General features: G+C 38.5%; 2 protein-coding genes across 3 annotated transcripts in view; both read left to right on the top strand.

Annotated features, from left to right (window-relative positions):
- Window positions 1–4,702, top strand: part of cavin1a (caveolae associated protein 1a) — an 18,542-nt gene extending 13,840 nt beyond the window's left edge. Inside the window, exon 2 of the mRNA XM_067615446.1 lies at window positions 1,425–4,702. Within this exon, the coding sequence (XP_067471547.1) occupies window positions 1,425–2,192 (768 nt within the window). The 3' untranslated portion in view covers window positions 2,193–4,702. The remainder of the gene's footprint in view (window positions 1–1,424) is intronic.
- Window positions 4,703–5,688: 986 nt separating this feature from the next.
- Window positions 5,689–18,810, top strand: stat3 (signal transducer and activator of transcription 3 (acute-phase response factor)). Of its 2 annotated transcripts, XM_067615539.1 has the most exons (24): window positions 5,689–5,925; window positions 9,468–9,617; window positions 10,256–10,499; window positions 10,695–10,787; window positions 10,895–10,976; window positions 11,152–11,252; window positions 11,419–11,570; window positions 11,878–12,036; window positions 12,403–12,495; window positions 12,641–12,700; window positions 12,811–12,840; window positions 12,926–13,019; window positions 13,113–13,160; window positions 13,368–13,451; window positions 14,265–14,363; window positions 14,516–14,651; window positions 14,746–14,798; window positions 14,894–14,988; window positions 15,134–15,273; window positions 15,368–15,589; window positions 15,694–15,736; window positions 16,716–16,775; window positions 17,357–17,454; window positions 17,602–18,810. In XM_067615539.1, the coding sequence occupies exons 2-24, from the start codon at window positions 9,490–9,492 to the stop codon at window positions 17,640–17,642; spliced, it is 2,355 nt and encodes a 784-aa protein (XP_067471640.1). In that variant the 5' UTR covers window positions 5,689–5,925; window positions 9,468–9,489; the 3' UTR covers window positions 17,643–18,810. The 2 variants fall into 2 exon arrangements, with proteins under 2 accessions (XP_067471640.1, XP_067471641.1); XM_067615540.1 differs by lacking the exon at window positions 16,716–16,775.
- Window positions 18,811–19,665: the final 855 nt, after the last annotated feature.

Genomic DNA, 19,665 nt, shown 5'->3' with positions numbered 1-19,665 from the left:
TTTTAGAGGTATTTCCACCCTGATAAGAATGAATTTGGATAAATAAATTAAATACTTAAAAAATACCAGTATAAGTTTTTGCCTTCAAAAATCCCACACTGGTCAAACTCTAGTTCATATTATGTGGCAGGCTTCTGCAGTGGGAAGGTCATGGTGACTTAGTCTTACATTTCTATTAAAAGATTATTATTTTTCCAATGTAACAACAACAAGAAAGCCAGTGAGGATGGTGATGGTGCAAGGAGTGAATCAAAAGAGAAGCAATGAGGTGTGGCACAGAGGTGCAGCATGATGTGACTACTAATCCCTCTAGGGGGTCACAGACATGCTGTTCGGAGGGGGGGATAACATTCCTAGCACAGTACTGAGTCTCCCTATGTGGATATCTGGTACCATACCAACAGTGTCAAGCAACATGGAATCAAGCCGTAGTGCTGATTGATTGGCAGCTGTCAGCATTACAGAAGAAAAAAAGAATAAAGATAATTACAGATAATTAGACAGATAATTTACAGAGTAAATAAGCTGCTTTTCTTCATGGAAACCATTTAGTTACTATGTGTGCACTGTGAAATTGAAGGCTTTTTTCATGTTCTAGAGTAAAACACCAGGAACGGGTATGAGTCTGTACTTGTGGGTTTACACATGTGAATATGTTTTGAACAGGTGCAAATGTTCTGTGCTTCTGTTACATTGAAGTTAAATTGAAACTGTACTAACCACCAAGTATTTCCCGTGAAGTGAAAGCAGAATTATTAATTATAGATCTTTTAAACATTTTCCCAAGCATTTAACTGTAAAGTCCTCTGAAAGTCTCCTTTGTCTACTCTTAGAGTTGAAAGGCCCTTAAGTCACAACAACGAAAGTGTGTGAATTCACATTTTTAGAGAAATGATTGCAAAATGGCAGGAAATGCACCTGTGGTTAGATGTAACAGCGTGTTGGCTTTAGTTTCAGTATGACTGTCTAAACGCAGATACTATAGGCTTTCTTTGAAGACTCATAGTTGTATTAATATTTAGGAAATGTATTCTATGCATTCAAACATATCAGCCTCAGTTCATATATTTTTATAAAATAACTGTGTGTGGACTTGTTGGTATGTGATTGTTCTCAAATGATTGACGCCACTAGATGGCACTCCACACCAGCTACAAGCAGTCAGCTGTAGTGTGCACTGAATCTGTAAAGTATCATGCATATATTTTCAGTTTTATTTCTCAAGACTATGCTAAACGAATTTCCATAATTTACATTAATCATACAATACAATAAGTGTATCACATTTCTGTTAATATTGTAATATTGTAGTAAATGTCAAATTGAAAATGTTGTTCAATGCCTATATTGTGATCCATTAATATCATGCTGCTGAGGCTAACTAGTCTCTTGTTTTTCCTCCTCTTCCTTATTTTGCTCCTCAGGACCAAGTGAAGGCCCCAAAGGCATCCAAACAGAAGACAGCACAGACGGTAGCTGAAGGTGGATCCGTGGAAGGCCTTGAGCAGATAGTTGAGGGAGATGAGGGACATCCTGTCAATCTCAATTCAGATGAGGAGGTGGAGATCGAGGAGATTATTGAAGAGTCTCGTACCAAGCGCTTCCAACGCACCACCAAGCAGCAAGTGGACAACATAAAGAAAGCCTTCTCCAAAGAGAAAATGGAGAAGACCAAACTGAAGACCAAGGAGAACTTGGAGAAGACCAAGCAGAGAACCCGTGAGAACCTGGAGAAGACAAGACAGAGAACCCGTGACAACTTGGAGAAAACTAAGCACAACCTGGAGAAGAAGATTGGCAAGCTCGGGACCCGCATGACCCCCAACACGGAACGCAGGGCGAAGATGAAGAGCTCCAAAGACAAGGTGAAGAAGTCCCTTACCCCTGACCACACGGTGTATGCTCGCTCCAAGACCACTGTGTACCGCGTACCCCCCTTCACCTTCCATGTTAAGAAGATCCGAGAAGGGGAGGAGGAGGAGGTGATCCATACCACAGAGATGGAGGAAGTGTCAGAGGCTGAGGGCCAGCCAGGGGGAGAGGAGAACGGGCTGGGTGTGCATGTGGAGCTGGAGGAAGCGGAGCTGGTGCATGTAGACAGCCCAGAGATGGAGGCTCTGTTGGAGGTGACTGAGGACTCTCAGCTGGTCACGGTGGACGCAGACCACCTAAAGAAGGCCCAAAGCGAATAGAGTGTCCCAGCTCTGCAGGGCTGTGAAAGAAGAGAAGAGAAGAATGAAGAGGGAAATGGAGTGTTGATGAATGAGTTTAATCACAAGGACACAATATTAGTCGTGGGGACTTTCTAGACGTGATCACAATTTGTTTTCAGTTCTCTTTTTATTGTATCCAAAAGGGATGCCTTTCATATTTGATCCTCTTTAGCATACAAATAACAAAAACAAAACAAAAACAAAGCTCGCTTTTGAAACACGCTGCAGCCTGCTTCTTTACTCATGGCTGGCTAGACATGCAGGTCTAGGATATTTGCTGTTTGTTATTGGTTTGATAAATTGAGTGGCTATAAGAACAAAAAAAAAGGTATAAATAGTCTTTGCTATTGAGATGTAATGTATAAAATAATATCTGCCATGTATGATATGCACATTAATAAGTATGGTAAAAGGAAGTTGTTGGCAAGATTTATGTTGTAATGGATGGTTTCAGTGTTGTAATGTGCACATGTGAAACTAAAAGAAATGAAGACGTAATGACGTTTAGGCCTTCCGAAGAAATGATGAGGAACAGAGGACATTGGCCAGACGTTTCCATGACTCGATGTTTACAAAAACATTACCCCTGTTGGCACAAAGAATTAGGACATAAAGCTTATTTACTACCAATTACTCAGCACTTCTGCCAAATGTTACGATGTAATGTCTCTCACATGTCAAAGACTGAAATGTAAATGACTGAAAATAGCTGTTAATGTCTGTTAAATTATAAATTATATCAAGAAATGAAAGGAGTATTAAAATATTGTCAAATTCAATGGTATTTAAACACTTAAAGATTACACCACAGTAATCGACTGAAGTTACTGTTGTCAACTTGTGCCAATCATTTAAAATAATGATTTTTGAAGAATAGGAAGAAAGTCAATATCCTGTATGTACATTTTTTTTTATAGTACAGTGCTTTGATAAAAAGATAGTGACAAAAGTAAATATCTTTCTATTCTGGGTCCTTAATTGGTCAAAATTTCAGCCATAATGTAATGAAAAACTCATATCTAACAACAATGAAATTTTTTATGTACAGTAACTTTTGCTGCGGTGTATCTTTACAATGCATGCTTGTTAGCATGCTCACAGTTTGATCATCATTTACTGTAATGTTTTGATGTATATTCACCTTTTCATATCTTTTTGCATCTGGGCACATTGTACTCGCCAAGTTCCACATATCGCAACGCTGCACAGAGGAGAAGAAAAATGACTGTGTCACCATGGTCACAGCTCATCACAGTACATTTGCACATCCCTATTAAATTTTCCCCAAGGTAATTGCAGGCAGAAAAATGATGGTCTGAAGAGCAAGATGACAGTTTAATGACTGACTGTGTAACATGTGGAGATGCAAATGTCATCCTAAATGCAGCTGGAGAAAGACAGCAGACTGCCAGGTACTATGAATGGTGTGGCACTTTACTAAATGTCAGAACACCAGAACAGCATGATCCAGTCCACAAACGTTTTTACAGAGACCGGGTGCAATCTTGTGTACTTCCTCTGAATTATAGGAGGAATGTCCACACTGATGATAAAAAGCTGCCTCACCATGATTTCATAAAATGTTTTTATCATTGGAAGTTAGAGAAGACGATCATAGAGGATTAGAGGATGATTGGATAGCAATCAGTCTGAGTCTAACTGACAAAGGCAATGTTCAATCATTGCCAATTTTCATACATGTAAGGGAAGCACACAGAGCTCAGGACAGGAAGAAGGTGAGCATACGGCGTCCATTTTCCTCCCTAGAGACTGTATGTGACCTTGATGTGGTTTAGGCATGCAGAAGCCCAGTGTGTAGCATGGAAAACCATTAAGATAATCAATGGGCTGGGGAATGCAATTAAGGAGAGTGCTCCCTCTGAGCACAGAGCAGGGTAGAGAACAGTGGGGATTGAGAAAAAAAGTGTGTGTATGTGTGTGTGTGTTTGTGAGGTCTACAGTGTGTGCATATCATATACCCACACTGATATTTTGGTGAAACTGCAAGTTAATATTAAGAAATCCACTGCAGACTTGTGTCATCACATAGACATATAATTATAACAGAAATGTTGTTTTTTTTTTTTTTATTGAATTTTAGACAAAAAATATCTACATTGTCTTGCACACCAAACATTGAAACACTTGTAAGATATTGGTCCCTTTGTGTGTGTGTGTGTATGTGTGTGTGTGTGTTTTTGCCATCATGTACATTTTGCCCTGTTTTAAGCTATTGGTTTATAAAAAACTGACCCAGCCTGCTATAAGCATAAGGTAGTTCATGCAAAGTTTATGTAGAGACATTCTTATCAAAAGAATAAATAAAAAAGAAAGATTAGTCACACTTCTGCAACACAAGATGTGACACATAATTGCTCTTGGTGTTTATGATTCATACTCAAATAATGAAACTTGTATTTTCTGTTGTGTTTAAAAGGCATATTTTGCCTAACCACTTCAATATAAATAAAAGCTTGCTGATTAATATATATACTGCCTATTATTTTAATTTTGTTTAATTTTATGAACCTTTTATATACTTGGTTGTGTGCCAGCTGTGAGACGTAGCTTAGGTAGATCAGGCACTGAATTACAGTGGTGGAATGTAAGTAAGTACATTTACTGTATAGCATAGTACATAATATAGTAAAGTATCATTTTTAGGTGTAGTTTAAGTATTTCAATTTTATGCTACTTTGTAGCACCACTCCTCTACAGGGAAATAGTGTACCTTTTTTCTTCGCTACATTTATTTCACAGCAATAGTTACTTTTCAGATCCATATTTTATACACAAAATATTTCATGAAATATCTACCTGGACATGTACATGTCAATGAATCAGTATTAACATTTCAATAATAATAATAATATGGCTATCTATCTATCTATCTATCTATTTATCTATCTATCTATCTATCTATATAACACTCTAAATGGAACCATTTTGCACATTGAGTACTTTTACTTTTGATTCTTTTAAGTAAGTACATTTAACTGCCAATACCTGTTAATATCAGTATTACTACCTTCACTTAGCATTTTGAATGCAGCACTTTTACTTGTAATAAAGTGTATTCCATTAAGCTAAGGTAAAAACATTCATCCACCACTACTGAATTATGATCAGGAGAGAGTTCAATAATGAACAGCCCTGGTGTTATTAAACTCTTGATGACGTCAGCACTGCCAGTAACTCAGATGACTTCCAGGCTGGCTGTTCCGTCGAAGTGCACCCCCGCCCTCCGCAGCTAACGGGCTCACGGGCCTTCTCTGCGGACTTTCCGCGGGGAGGGTTTACAGCGAGGAACAGCGCGGTTGCGACAGCAGTAAACACGACGTTCTCAACCAACCTCGCCGTGAAGTCCCGCCTTCTCTGCTAATATGCTGCTTTATGATTGGCTGTAGTATGAATACCGACTAGTATTGGCTGTTAGAGGTGTCAGTAAAGTAGCTCATGGGGTTTGTCTGGCTGAAAAAACTGCAATGTAGGGGATGGGTAGGGTGACAAGGTTTGCACATACGTCGAAGAAGTGTTCCCCGTGTGACAAGATACAAACCTACGACCTATTCTAGTGTATTTTCCTTCGCTTTTGTGTGTCAGTTTTTTTTAGCAAAGTTGCTAGTGACTATTATTGTCAGTTTTGTATTGGAGAGGGTTAAAATACTGTACGGAGAAACTTTCCAAAGGAGTGAGATTCAAAACGAGACAGGTAAGCAACTAAGTTACAGCGACCTCTGCTTTTGGCATTTGTTTAACATTTTTCTTAGAACTGAGATTGAAGGTTGTTTTAATTATCATATAACAACAGAGCGTATTAAAGCATGCCTTGCTATATTGTCCATAACGTTAGTAAACTGTGTGTTTGCAGAATTGCCATTAGGCTGTAAGTTATTTATGATGGAGGAAGCATTCCGTGTCCACGGTGTTACATAAGTTATTAAAGTGATATTACTGCTTAACTCTCGCTTTTCAGTTTTTCTTCATCCTATGGGATTGATAGCGATCTTGTTAGTTATTTTTTTATATTGCGCTTGTGATTTAATTGTTTAGTTTAATAACGTTCAATCTGTCGAACAAACAGGACCTGAGCAGGAGCTCAAATTTTCACTGGGATAATTTATTTGGACGCAGTGAAATCCAGGTTATTGTTTTGTGTTTGCCTTCATTTGTCACGCCCATCTCCATCCCAGCTGCAGGCCAACATATATTACACCTGGCACTGGGATTTAAACCTCCAATTTCACGAATTTAATAGATTATAGATATTATTATTATTAAAGAAAAGAAATATATTTTTGAGATGATCAGTCCAAACCTTCATAGAATTGTATTTTTGAGATGTATGGCAGAGTTTGTTATTTAAAAAAAAAAAAAAAACATCTTAAATGCAACCAGGACCGTGCTGTGGAATAATAGTTATATGGTGTATCAGATGGGCTGATACAGTATTGGCTGTGATCACTGTATTCACGTTCAAAGCATGATTGTCATGATACATACATATATTACTTTGCTTACCAACATACACTCAGGTACTTTTTTTCTTATCATCTGTGTTAACAGGAACTATAAAAATGAAACTTGGTAGGACTACTGCTTTCTTTGTTAGTCTAAGGAAGAACTTCCTGGTTACATGATTTAAGGAATCACATTGTGCTCTTCTTTTAGAGCCGCATGCCTGCCGAGCTTTGGAAACTGGGCAAACAGCACACGTCTGGCTGGTCTGGCATATTTAATTATATTGACAAGGACTGCTTGCAGACGATGATGTAAAAGATGTCCTGTTTAGGCAAATGCACTTTGATCAATATTTGTGAAATCTGAGCATCTTCCAAGGGGCTCTCAAGGCTATCAATTTATAATGTGTGTGTGACTCAGACAAAATTTGAAAAGTTCTTTGACCATCAGCCAATTTGGTTTAGACTTTGTGGATCCCATGAATGCATGAGCTTACCATCTAAATGAACTTGTTAGATAGTTCAACTCAATGCCAAACATGATTTAAAATACATTTCTGTGACTTTGCACACTCAAGTCCTTGATAATCATGCATAATTCTCACAGAAGCTCTGTGCCATATGTCGGAGCAGTCCAGCCATTTGACACAGGTGGTGAGCCTATTGGATTGAATTTATTGGATTGGGGATTGTATGAAATTACAAACTAATGAGGTTTGAAAATTGAACTTAATGAACCTTTTGGCCTTCATTTTCCTTTTCTGGACTGGGTTCTTAGTTTACCTGAGAAAGGAAAATGAATACCAAGTTGAGGCATTGGCTCTAAATATGGATGCTCTTCTAAGTTTTAGTAAGCGAAACAGAAATCCAAAATTTACCTGCAATAGAAAGTAGAAGACCCTTATTCAGATGATGAATAAATGAAATGTGTTCTCACAGTTTCGGTGATGACTCAGCTGCTATTTAGTGTTATTCTCTTAGGGTTTTCACATGCCCAGAAATACACACCATGCAGACGCACCTTTTTCACAAGTCAGTGAAAGAGGAAGGTTTGTCATATGAAAACTGTCACGTTTGAGTTATGTGCCTTGCGATGTCCCTGAGAATAATTGTTTTAACCGAATTGTTCTGGTTTGCTTCTGGATACTGACATGATTCAGATGAAACTTAGCAGACATATCGATGTTTCAGATTACCCTAAATCAATTAATAGATGAGATGGGACCTTATACTGAGTTACCAGTTGATGGGGTACACCTTTACAATCTTGTACAGTCTACTACAATAGACTGTTCTCACAGTGGACATTTAAAGTTGCCGCTAATGCAACAGATGCCACTAATGACATTAATCGACATGGTACTTGTGATTGTCACAGGGCCCTGGGATAACGCATACTGGTTTGCTGGGATTGTTTACTGGCCCACCTAAATTAGTGAAATCATCATTAAAGTTATAAGTTACACATGTGCTTTTTAAACGTATACATTTTCAGAATGTCAGCTGTGATGGAAAGCAGACTAAAACTTTACAATAAATGCTATTTTTGTAAAGCTTTTTCAGTTTTGTTGACATTGTGGTGAATAAGACTTGATTAACTTTATGATAGTTATCAAGGCTGTGGTTAGTGGTGGTGTTGTATTGAATTACATTATAGTGAGAGGAGTATCTAATAGCGGATAGCTCTAATAGGATTCTCTTAATTTATGGGGATATACAAAACATCAAGTGTAAACTAATCAATAAGGAGGTATGAGTGGTAATGAGTACAATGTGAGTGATGCAGAAACATGGACAGATGTAGAATGCAAATTTAGGTCTTAACATTTTGAAAAGTGTGTGGAAACAGCAGTATATTTGATATTTGTGCTTTGTGTTAGAAAGAACAATATATTCGCTCTTAGAAACAGAAAGCAAAGTCTAGTTTCTTGTTGAGAAAGTGTTTGAATCATCATTTACCAAGGATCGGAGCTTTGATAAATGTCTCTTCTTGCATCTAAATTCTTCACTGTTTACTGCACAGCACAGTATTGTGTAATATCATGTCACTGTACAACTAACTACGTCAGACTTTGGTTGATAATGCAACACTATTAAAATGTTATGCAAGAGGCTTAAATACAGGCTTCAGTCGAAATTATTTACTTGGTCAGTCTTTTTAAAATGGATGCTGAAGGTGAAGCATTCTGCTGGATTGTCAAGAGTGTCTGGTTATTGTTAGTGTACAGTCAAGAGCCCTCTGGGGGACAGCGTAGTCTGGTATTGGTAAGATGAGAGGACTAACAGAATCTGCCATGTGGATCTGATGGATAACAGTGTTCCATGCAAGCAGCTGAGTGAGGATTAATAGGAGTATATTGGACAAGTTGGATTTGGCTCCTCAGAAAATGATAACAACCGAGTCTTAAAGTATGTTTGGGGGGAATATGTTTCTCTTGTTTCAAATCCATACCTACCAATATCTTTTCAAGAACAAAGAAAAGGAATCGTGTTAGTCATCGTTTCAATCAAACAAATATAGGGCAAGACCTCAACCAAAGATCTTTAACTCCTGCTCGCTTAGAGAGTTGACAGCTGTTTATGTCGTCTATATCTCTTGTGGGAGGCGTAGTGTTCCGCTGAACAGGAAGTAACTCTGCTTAATAGGAAGCCTCATAAGAGCCTGTCATCATTTTCAGAGAAAAAATCTAACATTTAGCCATTTCCCTTTTGTGAGTGTGAAAGTTACTCTGTTTAGGCAGTGTTACAGTGTTGTTGCTCATTATCAGTCTGTGCTTTTCACTTTTTTACGTAGGTTTTAGGAGGTGTATGTCAGGATGGCCCAGTGGAACCAGTTACAGCAGCTGGAGACCAGGTATCTGGAGCAACTCTACCATCTGTACAGTGACAGCTTCCCCATGGAGCTACGACAGTTCCTTGCCCCCTGGATTGAGAGCCAGGACTGGTGAGAAATAATTAAATTCCTAGGCTCTGTTCTGAAAGCACAATTGTTGCTCCTGTTTTCTAACATAAACCATTACATTGCTTTTATCCTCCATTCCCTTCAGGCTGGCAGTGAGCCACTCACCATGACTTGCTAATAATTTACTTTGCAGAAAGCTATTGTGTTTTAGCACATCGTCCCTACCTTCCTTATTATGCTTTCTTCTTCCCTCATGATACCATTACAGGGATCTCATGCATATCTTGTATCACACTGCACCTGAACAATGCTGTGTTGAGTGTTTTTTCTTTTTTGTAAAAGGCCAAATTAAAAAAATAAACTAAAGAGGTTATGTTTGCAAATGTCCAGTCAGTTAGTTAGTTATTTATCTATCTCACAAAATGCCCAAAATGTGTGACTGAAATTTGTTGCCTCAGTGAGGCCATAGGCCAAGTAACAAGTGATTAATTTATTGCAGATAGCAACAACATTTGGCATCCAGCAAAATGCTTTTTACCCCCGAGTAGTCTCTCTCATGCAGGGTACAGAATTTTTTTGAATGTCACTGGATGTGAAGTGCCGAGAGTTGAGCTTTTACCGACTCTTAAAAGGAAATATAAATCATCATAACCTGATTACTTTATCCTTTCCTTTACAAGGGCTTACGCTGCCAATAAGGAATCTCACGCCACACTGGTTTTCCACAACCTCTTGGGAGAGATAGACCAGCAGTATAGCCGTTTCCTACAGGAGAACAATGTACTCTACCAGCATAACCTGCGCAGGATCAAACAGCATCTTCAGAGCAAGTACTTGGAGAAACCGATGGATATTGCCCGCATTGTTGCCCGCTGCTTGTGGGAGGAACAAAGGCTGCTGCAGACTGCCACCTCTGCTGCACAGGTACAGAATGCTATAACAATCTAGTTCCAGGCTTTACATTAAATTTTAAAGAGTTTCAGTTTATGAATTGTGATGTAGTACACCTTTTTAAAGCAAATCATATACACATATCAATCGGTAATCAGGTCATTAACAGGTATGTGTTAGTACAATGGCTCTTAATCTTAGTATACTGTATCTTTTGTTCTTTATCAGGATGGCCAGGCAGCCCATCCCACTGGCACTGTGGTGACAGAGAAACAGCAGATCCTGGAGCACAATCTTCAAGACATCAGGAAGCGAGTGCAGGTTAGTCTTAATTTAGTATTTGAATGTGCGGCACCAAGGATAATGAACACTACCGTACCTTGATGTAAGTTGTCCATCTTGACATATTATCATCTGCTTTTCTACAGGATATGGAACAGAAGATGAAAATGCTTGAGAACTTGCAAGATGACTTTGATTTCAATTACAAGACATTGAAAAGCCAAGGAGGTATATTTTAATTAACTTTTTTTTTTTTAGCTTTAGCAGTAATATTGATGTTGGGAACATTTTTAACTCAGTCTCAGATAAACATTTATGATTTTTTTTTTAAATCAACCTTCTGGTATATATTAAATGCATCTAATTTGTTAGCTAACCTATGACATGGCCACTCTCTTTCCAGAGTTGTCCCAGGACCTAAATGGGAATAGTCAAGCAGCTGCTACCAGACAGAAGATGGCTCAGCTGGAGCAGATGCTCAGCGCCCTGGATCAGCTCAGGAGGGTGGGTGTCTACACCTGACTATCATCTTTGCAACGGCAGAGGGATTTACGGATAATAATTTTTAAACTTCGATAAAAACAATAGCACAGTGTGCAGAAGTAAAAATACCAGGCATGTCGATCATATTTACTTCTACTTAATGTATGCTTTGCTGGTTGTCTTGTAGCAAATTGTGACAGAGATGGGAGGCTTGCTGACTGCCATGGATTATGTACAGAAGAACCTGACAGATGAAGAACTGGCAGACTGGAAGCGAAGACAACAAATCGCCTGTATTGGAGGTCCGCCTAACATCTGCCTGGACCGGCTGGAAACATGGTAACAAGGGAATTTTAAGTTTATTACACAGTTTATTCAATAATATCTGTTGACCACATATGGTCAAGATGTTGCTACAAACTGTAAAAAGCGCAGGAAAGTTTTCGTCCTAAAATCAACAAGAGTCATAATAAAAAGTGTGATTATGATTAAAGTGTCCAGCAAAGTATTCATGGTTGTTTTTTATTCCAAAAATAGAATATTTTGGCTCTTGCACTGACTCTGCACTCGGTCTCTTTTGGTCAACTATAAGCATGATTTATCTTGTACAATGTTTGACTGGAACTGGATATTATTTTCTATACAGGATCACATCCTTGGCTGAGTCCCAGCTCCAGATTCGTCAGCAGATCAAGAAGCTGGAGGAGCTTCAACAGAAGGTGTCTTACAAAGGAGACCCCATCATCCAGCACCGGCCTGCCCTTGAGGAGAAGATCGTGGACTTGTTCAGAAACCTCATGAAGAGGTACTGCATAGGATGAATCTAGTGTTATTATGAGCTGCATGGATGTTCATTCTTGACCTTTGGGAACAATCAATGGTGAAGGAAATGTAATCTCAAAGTTCCATGCACTAATAATCCAAAGCTTTCAACAGCATATCATGGTCTTCATTCTGTAAATGGAATTGACTCTGATGTAAAGTTCACGCTTTGGTCACGCGATGACATCAGAGCCAACTCCATTTACTGAATGAAAATAGTAACATGCAATTGAAAGCTCTGAATCATTTGTAAGTGAAACCTTTGACCTAAGATTCTCACCACCTTATTATAATTGTTGCTGGAAATCTTTTCTGAGATACGATCCACTCTATCCACTCTTTCTTCTAGTGCTTTTGTGGTTGAAAGACAGCCTTGTATGCCCATGCATCCAGACAGACCTCTGGTCATCAAAACAGGAGTGCAGTTCACAAACAAAGTCAGGTAAGATGCTGGCTTTTAACACTGAACTGAACAGAAACAACATGTGTAATTTCATACCTTTTTTGTGATGGAGGGTGCAAGAGTTACATCATCGTGTATCCTAATTAGTTTTTTACAGAGAATATTTTTATTCTTACTTTTCCAGGCTACTGGTGAAATTTCCTGAACTCAATTACCAGCTGAAAATTAAAGTTTGCATTGACAAGTGAGTTTTTTGTTGTTGTTCTAACGTTAAACAGTAAGTCATCACATGTGTTTGACTGAAAACCTTAGAGGAAAATACTGATTTACTGATTTCAACTGTGTATTTTTCAGGGAATCTGGGGATGTCGCTGCAATTCGAGGGTAAACTTCAGTTTTTTTTCAAGCCCGAGCATGTACTGTACACTATTTTAGAACAGCGTCTCACTTTCTGCCTTCAATTTCTTAGGTCACGAAAGTTTAACATCCTTGGCACCAACACAAAAGTTATGAATATGGAGGAGTCAAACAATGGTAGCCTGTCAGCAGAGTTTAAACACTTGGTGAGTTATCGAGCTGAAACACTAAGTGCTAGACAGTGATGAGGTTCTCTGATAAAAGCCTGATACGGAGTACTAACTTCCTGTTTGTTACAGACCCTGAGAGAACAGAGGTGTGGCAATGGTGGCCGGACCAATAGTGATGTAAGTACTATTTCTATTGCTTGGTGGAATAGTCATAGTAAATGGCGGTAAATGTAAATCATTGCTCAAATTGTTTGTTGGCGATAGCTGTATTATATGTGTAAGAATGATAGGTTTTGGTTTAACTACTTCAAGAAAGATTTCTTGACCCCTGATTTACATAATCAGTGTGTGAAATTTGATTTTTGAATAATCTGCTCTGTTTAGGCCTCTCTGATTGTCACAGAAGAGCTCCATCTTATCACTTTTGAGACAGAAGTCTATCACCAAGGCTTGAAGATCGATCTGGAGGTCAGTACCACGTCTCTGTGTCTTGAACTTGGAGGTGTAAGTAACGACGTAAGTCACCAGACAAATTAGTCATTAATAAAATCCTCCACCTCCAGAGACTGTCACCTCCCCTGCTTCTAAATAGGATGTTACTTAAAGACAAACCAAGTTTGATTTTTACAACTTTCCCCAATCCTCCGTGGGCGTCCCTCAAACCTCTTATGTTCCATTCACAAGTGTGTGACCTGTAGTCAAAACACAACAAGCTCTGTCAATCTCAGAGAAGCATCTGGTGTCTGTGACAGAATGACTTTTCTCTTTATGGCAAAACAAAGACCTCCCTCAGATTTATGGTATTTACTTGTTGTGAGGGCAGGCTAAAAGACAAGTTAGCTTGCATTGATAGTCAAAAGATGCAATATTCCTATTGTTGACTGGCTAACCTTTTCTATTTCAGGGGTGTGTATATCTACAGAGTGGTTATTCTGCTGCCTGGTCATATTTTTATTATAATATTATATTAACATCATACAATTCATTTGTGAGTTAACTATGTCATACTTTAAATCCTGATCGGGTGTGATGTCTGCATGGGTAACTGAAGACACGACAACCCTTACTTCAACATATCTTGTGTTAAGAACAGAGCAGAAGTAATGAGAGGATGAAGTAATATTGCAAGAAAACATACTGAAACATAGACAGACATAGAGGAAGCAGAACATTTTTGCATCAATATACAAGCGTAAATGTCGGCAAGGAATAACAAACACTTTTTAAGAGAAGAAGATACAATAAACCATATTGTTACTAATTTCCCCTCTGTTTTCACAGACTCATTCACTGCCTGTGGTAGTCATTTCAAACATCTGCCAGATGCCCAATGCTTGGGCTTCCATCCTGTGGTACAACATGCTCACTAACCACCCAAAGGTGAGACAGCACCCTCTGGTGGAACGGGGCTGAACTATGCTGACTTCACTCACAATGGGGAGAATGTTTTACACATTACAATTGTAGTTCTGTTTGTTGTGGAAAAATTAGATGTTTTAAAATATGTTGGGTGTCTGTCTGTCTTTGTACAGAATGTGAACTTCTTCACCAAGCCACCAGTGGGGACGTGGGACCAAGTGGCTGAGGTGCTAAGCTGGCAGTTCTCCTCCACCACCAAGAGAGGCCTGACCATTGAACAGCTCACCACACTGGCTGAGAAATTACTAGGTGAGATGAAATGCCTCTAAAGTGTCCAAAAGCTTTTAACCAGCCATTGTGTCGTATACTAATGTGTGATATCATTCTTTAATTGTCCACCTAGGGCCTTGTGTCAACTACTCTGGCTGTCAGATCACCTGGGCCAAGTTCTGTAAAGTACGTCACCTATTGTACCAACCACATATGGTTCAACCCATCTTATGCCATTCTGTTGCTTCGGTGTGAGTTTATTTGTTCCTTCCTCTTTCCAGGAAAACATGGCTGGCAAAGGTTTCTCCTTCTGGGTGTGGCTGGACAACATTATTGACCTGGTGAAGAAGTATATCCTGGCATTGTGGAACGAAGGGTGAGACGCCACCCTTTGTTTACAGTCAAGTATTTGAGCGGTCACTGGAACGGTCTGGTCAAGAGTGGATATAAAACTAGAAGCTAGGTAATCCTGACTTAAACATTTCAAATGTATTTATCTGACTTTCCTTTCCTCTCTTCAGGTATATCATGGGCTTTATCAGTAAGGAGAGGGAGAGGGCCATTCTTAGTCCAAAACCTCCCGGCACTTTTCTGCTGCGCTTCAGTGAGAGCAGCAAGGAAGGAGGCATTACATTTACATGGGTAGAGAAAGACATAAGTGGTATGTATTTAAGGGTCTCCTTTTTAGTATCTGATAACAATTTTCAGGATCTATTTTCTTTTTTTGACACTGAGCTACCTTGTGGTGTTTATAGGAAAGACCCAGATCCAGTCAGTGGAGCCTTACACCAAGCAGCAGCTCAATAGTATGTCTTTTGCCGACATCATCATGGGCTACAAGATTATGGATGCCACCAATATCCTGGTTTCACCGCTCGTCTACCTCTACCCCGAGATCCCCAAAGAGGAAGCTTTTGGAAAATACTGCAGACCAGAAGCAGCTCCTGAACCTGAGATGGGAGGAGACTCTACGAGCAGTAAGTCACTTGTTCCTGGTATAGATGCAGATTAACAGAACAATAGAGTCTTTATTGTCAGCATTTTTTTTTTGATAAAACTTTTTTTTTTCTCCCCTCAACAGCTATTCAGCCATACTTAAAGACAAAGTTCATCTGCGTTACCCCGTAAGTATCTATTATTTCCTGATCTTTCAGTTATCAATATATACATGGAGATCTCTTGCCACCATCGCCAGACATTGACTTATGTTAGCTTTTATGACTCACTGGGATGTTGTCTTTTATTAAGACAGAAGATTCTCTCTGTTCTCAAAATCTATACTTCCTTTTTAAGTTTTTTTTTTGGTGTGAGACAAGTGTTGCCAAATAGTCAAAAAAAGGAGAACAAAGCCGATTTCAGTCTGACAGTGAGTTATTATTGTTGTCTTAGGACCCATGAGCCTCTTCAGACTAAGTATTGTTTACCAAGATAAATCTGTAGTCAATTTAGACAGACTGCAGTTCATGTCTCATCATCTATTCTCAGCATCCAGCCGGAAAAACCAACCTACTCAAGATGATACATCTACTCTTAATCTATATAACAAGGAGGTTGTGTATTGTTGCGGCTCTCGCTACCACCAAATGTTGCTTAAGCATTTAAACTCCAAACGGTGTGTTTTTAGTTGAAGTTACACCAAAATTTAGAGCTGTTCATGTGTGATCAGACACAAAACATTTTGCTGCTAATATGAAAAAGTCCAATATGACAATAAAAATCAATATAGCAACAAAGCAGCAACCTCAACGCTGACTGTATGCAGAATATTAGGTTTGTAAAACTAATATTTAATTTAGAAATGTAAAGAATAGATGAGTTACTAAAATGAAGTATGGAGTCTGAGTTCATGTAGCTTTTCTTAATGCCATATATTACCTGAAGGGCATCCTCAACTGTATTTGTATTGGATATCTGGACTAATCAATAATAAATGAGAAAGAGGAGGATCAGCTGCAGGTGAGTTTGATAGGGAGAGGTCGACTGAGATCATAAGGGGTGTACGCACAGGCCAGTCAGCCATGTGTGCTTTGGTTGGTAGTGGGTTTAATGGCGTGCTGGTGCGTTGTGAGGTTTGCTCAGTGAGATCCTGACCTGTCTCCGTAGGTGTCCCTCCGTGTTCATGGACTTGCCGGACAGTGAGCTGCTTGGGAACGGATTCCCAGGGTAGGCGCTCGGGGGGAGGTGGCATGTAGGGCTGTGTGTGCATCTTGTCACTTTGTCTGTGTGTTTGATGGGGTGGGGGGTTTTTCAAGGACATTGGTGCAGTTCAGTTCCCCCACCTACGTAATTCCTGTTTTTGTTTCTAACTCACAGGCACTTTTCCTCGTTCTAATACTAGAGCATCTGCCTGCCATTCATCAGTTTTTCATTTGGTTCAGGTCACACTCTTGTTTCCCAGACATTTTTTGTCATCATTTTCTTTTTTACTCATTAACCTCTGATGTGTGTATTAAACAATGCAGCAGTCCTTTTGTTTTTACTTGTGGTAGATGTGCGGTCGGTTTGATGAAGACAAACACTGATGTAAACAAGTTAATAGGTGACTGTTAAGATATCAGTTGTGGTCAAGTGGGATGACAAAGATGTTGTCACAGTAGTGACATTGAAAGTAAAAGTACTTCTTCTGACGCAGACAGGAATGTGTGTGTGATGTGTGTGTGGTGTGTGTGTTTATTTCAGTTTGTAATGAGTAAGTATACTTTTTTTTTTTTTTTTAACATATTGTGTTTTTTGTTTTTTTACAGAACAAACTCTGGAAACACCAGTGACCTGTTCCCAATGTCACCTCGCACCCTTGATTCCCTGATGCACAACGAAGCAGAAGCTAATCCAGGACATTTGGGTGAGTCCATTTCAAACATACTACCCATACGTACGTATTTGTACTTCCTCAAATTTGGTCCTCTCAAAGATACAAGTACAAGAACACAAGCGTACACCGCAGAACCTGAGCTAATATTAATGTTTGGATTTGGATTTTCCTCCACAGAATCACTCACTTTGGACATGGATGTAGCATCGCCTATGTGAAGAGATTTTTCAAGTTTCTTTCTTTCGTAGATTACTGTGTTTGGATTTAATTTTATGTTGTGATAGAGGATTTGATGATGATTTCCCTCTGCCACTGTACACACAGTCTGCCCTGTACATTTGTACTTTTTTTCCCTGTTCTTGTGTAAAATGCCTCGGTCCTACAAGACACACAAAGTTCAATGATTTTGATTTTAGAAAGACTTGCCACTCCTTTAGACTTTCTTATAGTTTTATGTTATTATTACTGTTATTACTGTTGATACTGACTTATTGTATTTCAAGCAGCATCTTACTCTTATCCAGTACTTCATAGATGTCTTTACATACAGTACATTTAATTATCTGAAAATTTATTTTTTTGAAAACATTGTATTTTTGTGTTATTGACTTTTAAAACTGTTGAAAAATTTATGTGTTGTGCTTTTCTTTGCATGAGAAAAATGTAAAGAGAATAATTGTTATATAAGCTATGCCGCTTTGAAAATGTACTTTGACAGGTTTCGATGCATTTAATGGTCTTTTTCAATATGTTATTTTTAAATCCCTGCCAAATGTAATATCCCATGTGTTCCCCATTTTAAATGGTTTCTGTTTCATTTATTATTATTTTTACACAAAATGGAGTATTTCTTACTCACAGCCACACATGAAGCAGAGAGAAGAATAGACAACAGAACTCTGGTAAAAAAATTTTATCACAGTATTGTGAGCAATCACGAGATAACCTGTCAAAGTGGTGCTCTTAAAATATTTTTGTCAATCCCCCCTAAATACTGTAATTTGTGATTACATGCATTGCACTTACTTTTGAAATTCGCTGTTTTAATCTTTTTTTCTTGTGCCTGAATTTACCTGATATGATCTGAAATGTGATGTAAATCATTTTCATGACAGTTTAATTTAGGACTGACTTGTTATTGAAAATAACCATGGATGTGAACGAATATTTCACTCTAACAGAGTGTACAGAATAAGGTGTGTAGTAGTTGAATTTTAAACTTTCATACTGTTGATTAAACCCCGTCAGTTTAGTTAAACCACACATTGCCTGCCATGCCATGAAATTCTCCTCTGTGATGTCATGTCAAAGAGGGTTTCTGTAAAATATGCTGTAAGTATTCATTATTTGACAGAAGGCAATAAAAACAAGTTAGCACTAAAAGTAGTCTATTATTAATCTGTGTAATTATTGACATTCAATTAAAATATACAGTACCAGCATCATAATAGCGTCTGACAACTAAGAAACGGTTTTTGCAGTTGTGTAATGCGATGGCAACATCACATTATATACAAATAAATAATGTATATCACCATGGCACTGTGTAAACAGGAAGATACTGTATGTAAATTACTGGTGGACTCAAACAAACAGAATATCAAATAGACTGGCAACACCGACAGGGACAATAATTCATAACTTATTAAACACAGCCAGTTAAAAACAGCTGTCTGCTTAACTCCATGTTTGTGGTCACTAGTATGAAGGGCAAATTAAGATTCAACATGATGGAACAAACTGAAGTAGAAAAGACTCCCTGTGATTGGTAACCTGGGTCATGATTGCTCGAGCATTATTGTTGCAATCGGTGTTGAAATATTGGATTTTTAAATGAGTCACCTAATTATGAATGATTTTTTAGTTGATATGCTAACCAACCCCTACACTTGGTATTTTAACCTTGAGTCATTCCTACAACCTTATAGAATACTTTGGCACTGCATATGCAACATGTTTAAGATGTTAGGTGCAGATACCAGATCAAACAATGCTGGATGTGGAAATTACTGCTTATGGATCAAGAGTCTGGACACTGTTGCTGCTCAACTGGATGAGAAGTGACAAGCTGAAGTTGTTGAGCCCAGCAATCCCAGTCTAGCAAACAGACATTAGAGGACTTTGTTGTCAAAAGATAGTGTAACAGAGTTAAAATACGGTATGTTTTATTGGAGCAAACCATTCTTAGGGGAAATAATGTGCTGAAAGGCACCAATTTAGATGAGAAACCAACATCAACAA

This window comes from Thunnus thynnus, chromosome 17, assembly GCF_963924715.1.
Source record: "Thunnus thynnus chromosome 17, fThuThy2.1, whole genome shotgun sequence".
NCBI classification, from domain to species: Eukaryota; Metazoa; Chordata; class Actinopteri; order Scombriformes; family Scombridae; genus Thunnus; species Thunnus thynnus.
Note: the sequence above shows the minus strand (reverse complement) of the source record. Positions and strands in the feature narration are given on the sequence as shown.

What these genes read in the sequence shown, in the direction of transcription:
- stat3 (XM_067615539.1), top strand. Translation starts at nt 9,490, where the DNA reads ATGGCCCAGTGGAACCAGTTACAGCAGCTGGAGACCAGGTATCTGGAG. An exon ending in CTGCCACCTCTGCTGCACAG is followed by an intron (nt 10,500 to 10,694) that starts GTACAGAATGCT and finishes GTTCTTTATCAG; the next exon opens with GATGGCCAGGCAGCCCATCC. An exon ending in GCTTGAAGATCGATCTGGAG is followed by an intron (nt 13,452 to 14,264) that starts GTCAGTACCACG and finishes CTGTTTTCACAG; the next exon opens with ACTCATTCACTGCCTGTGGT.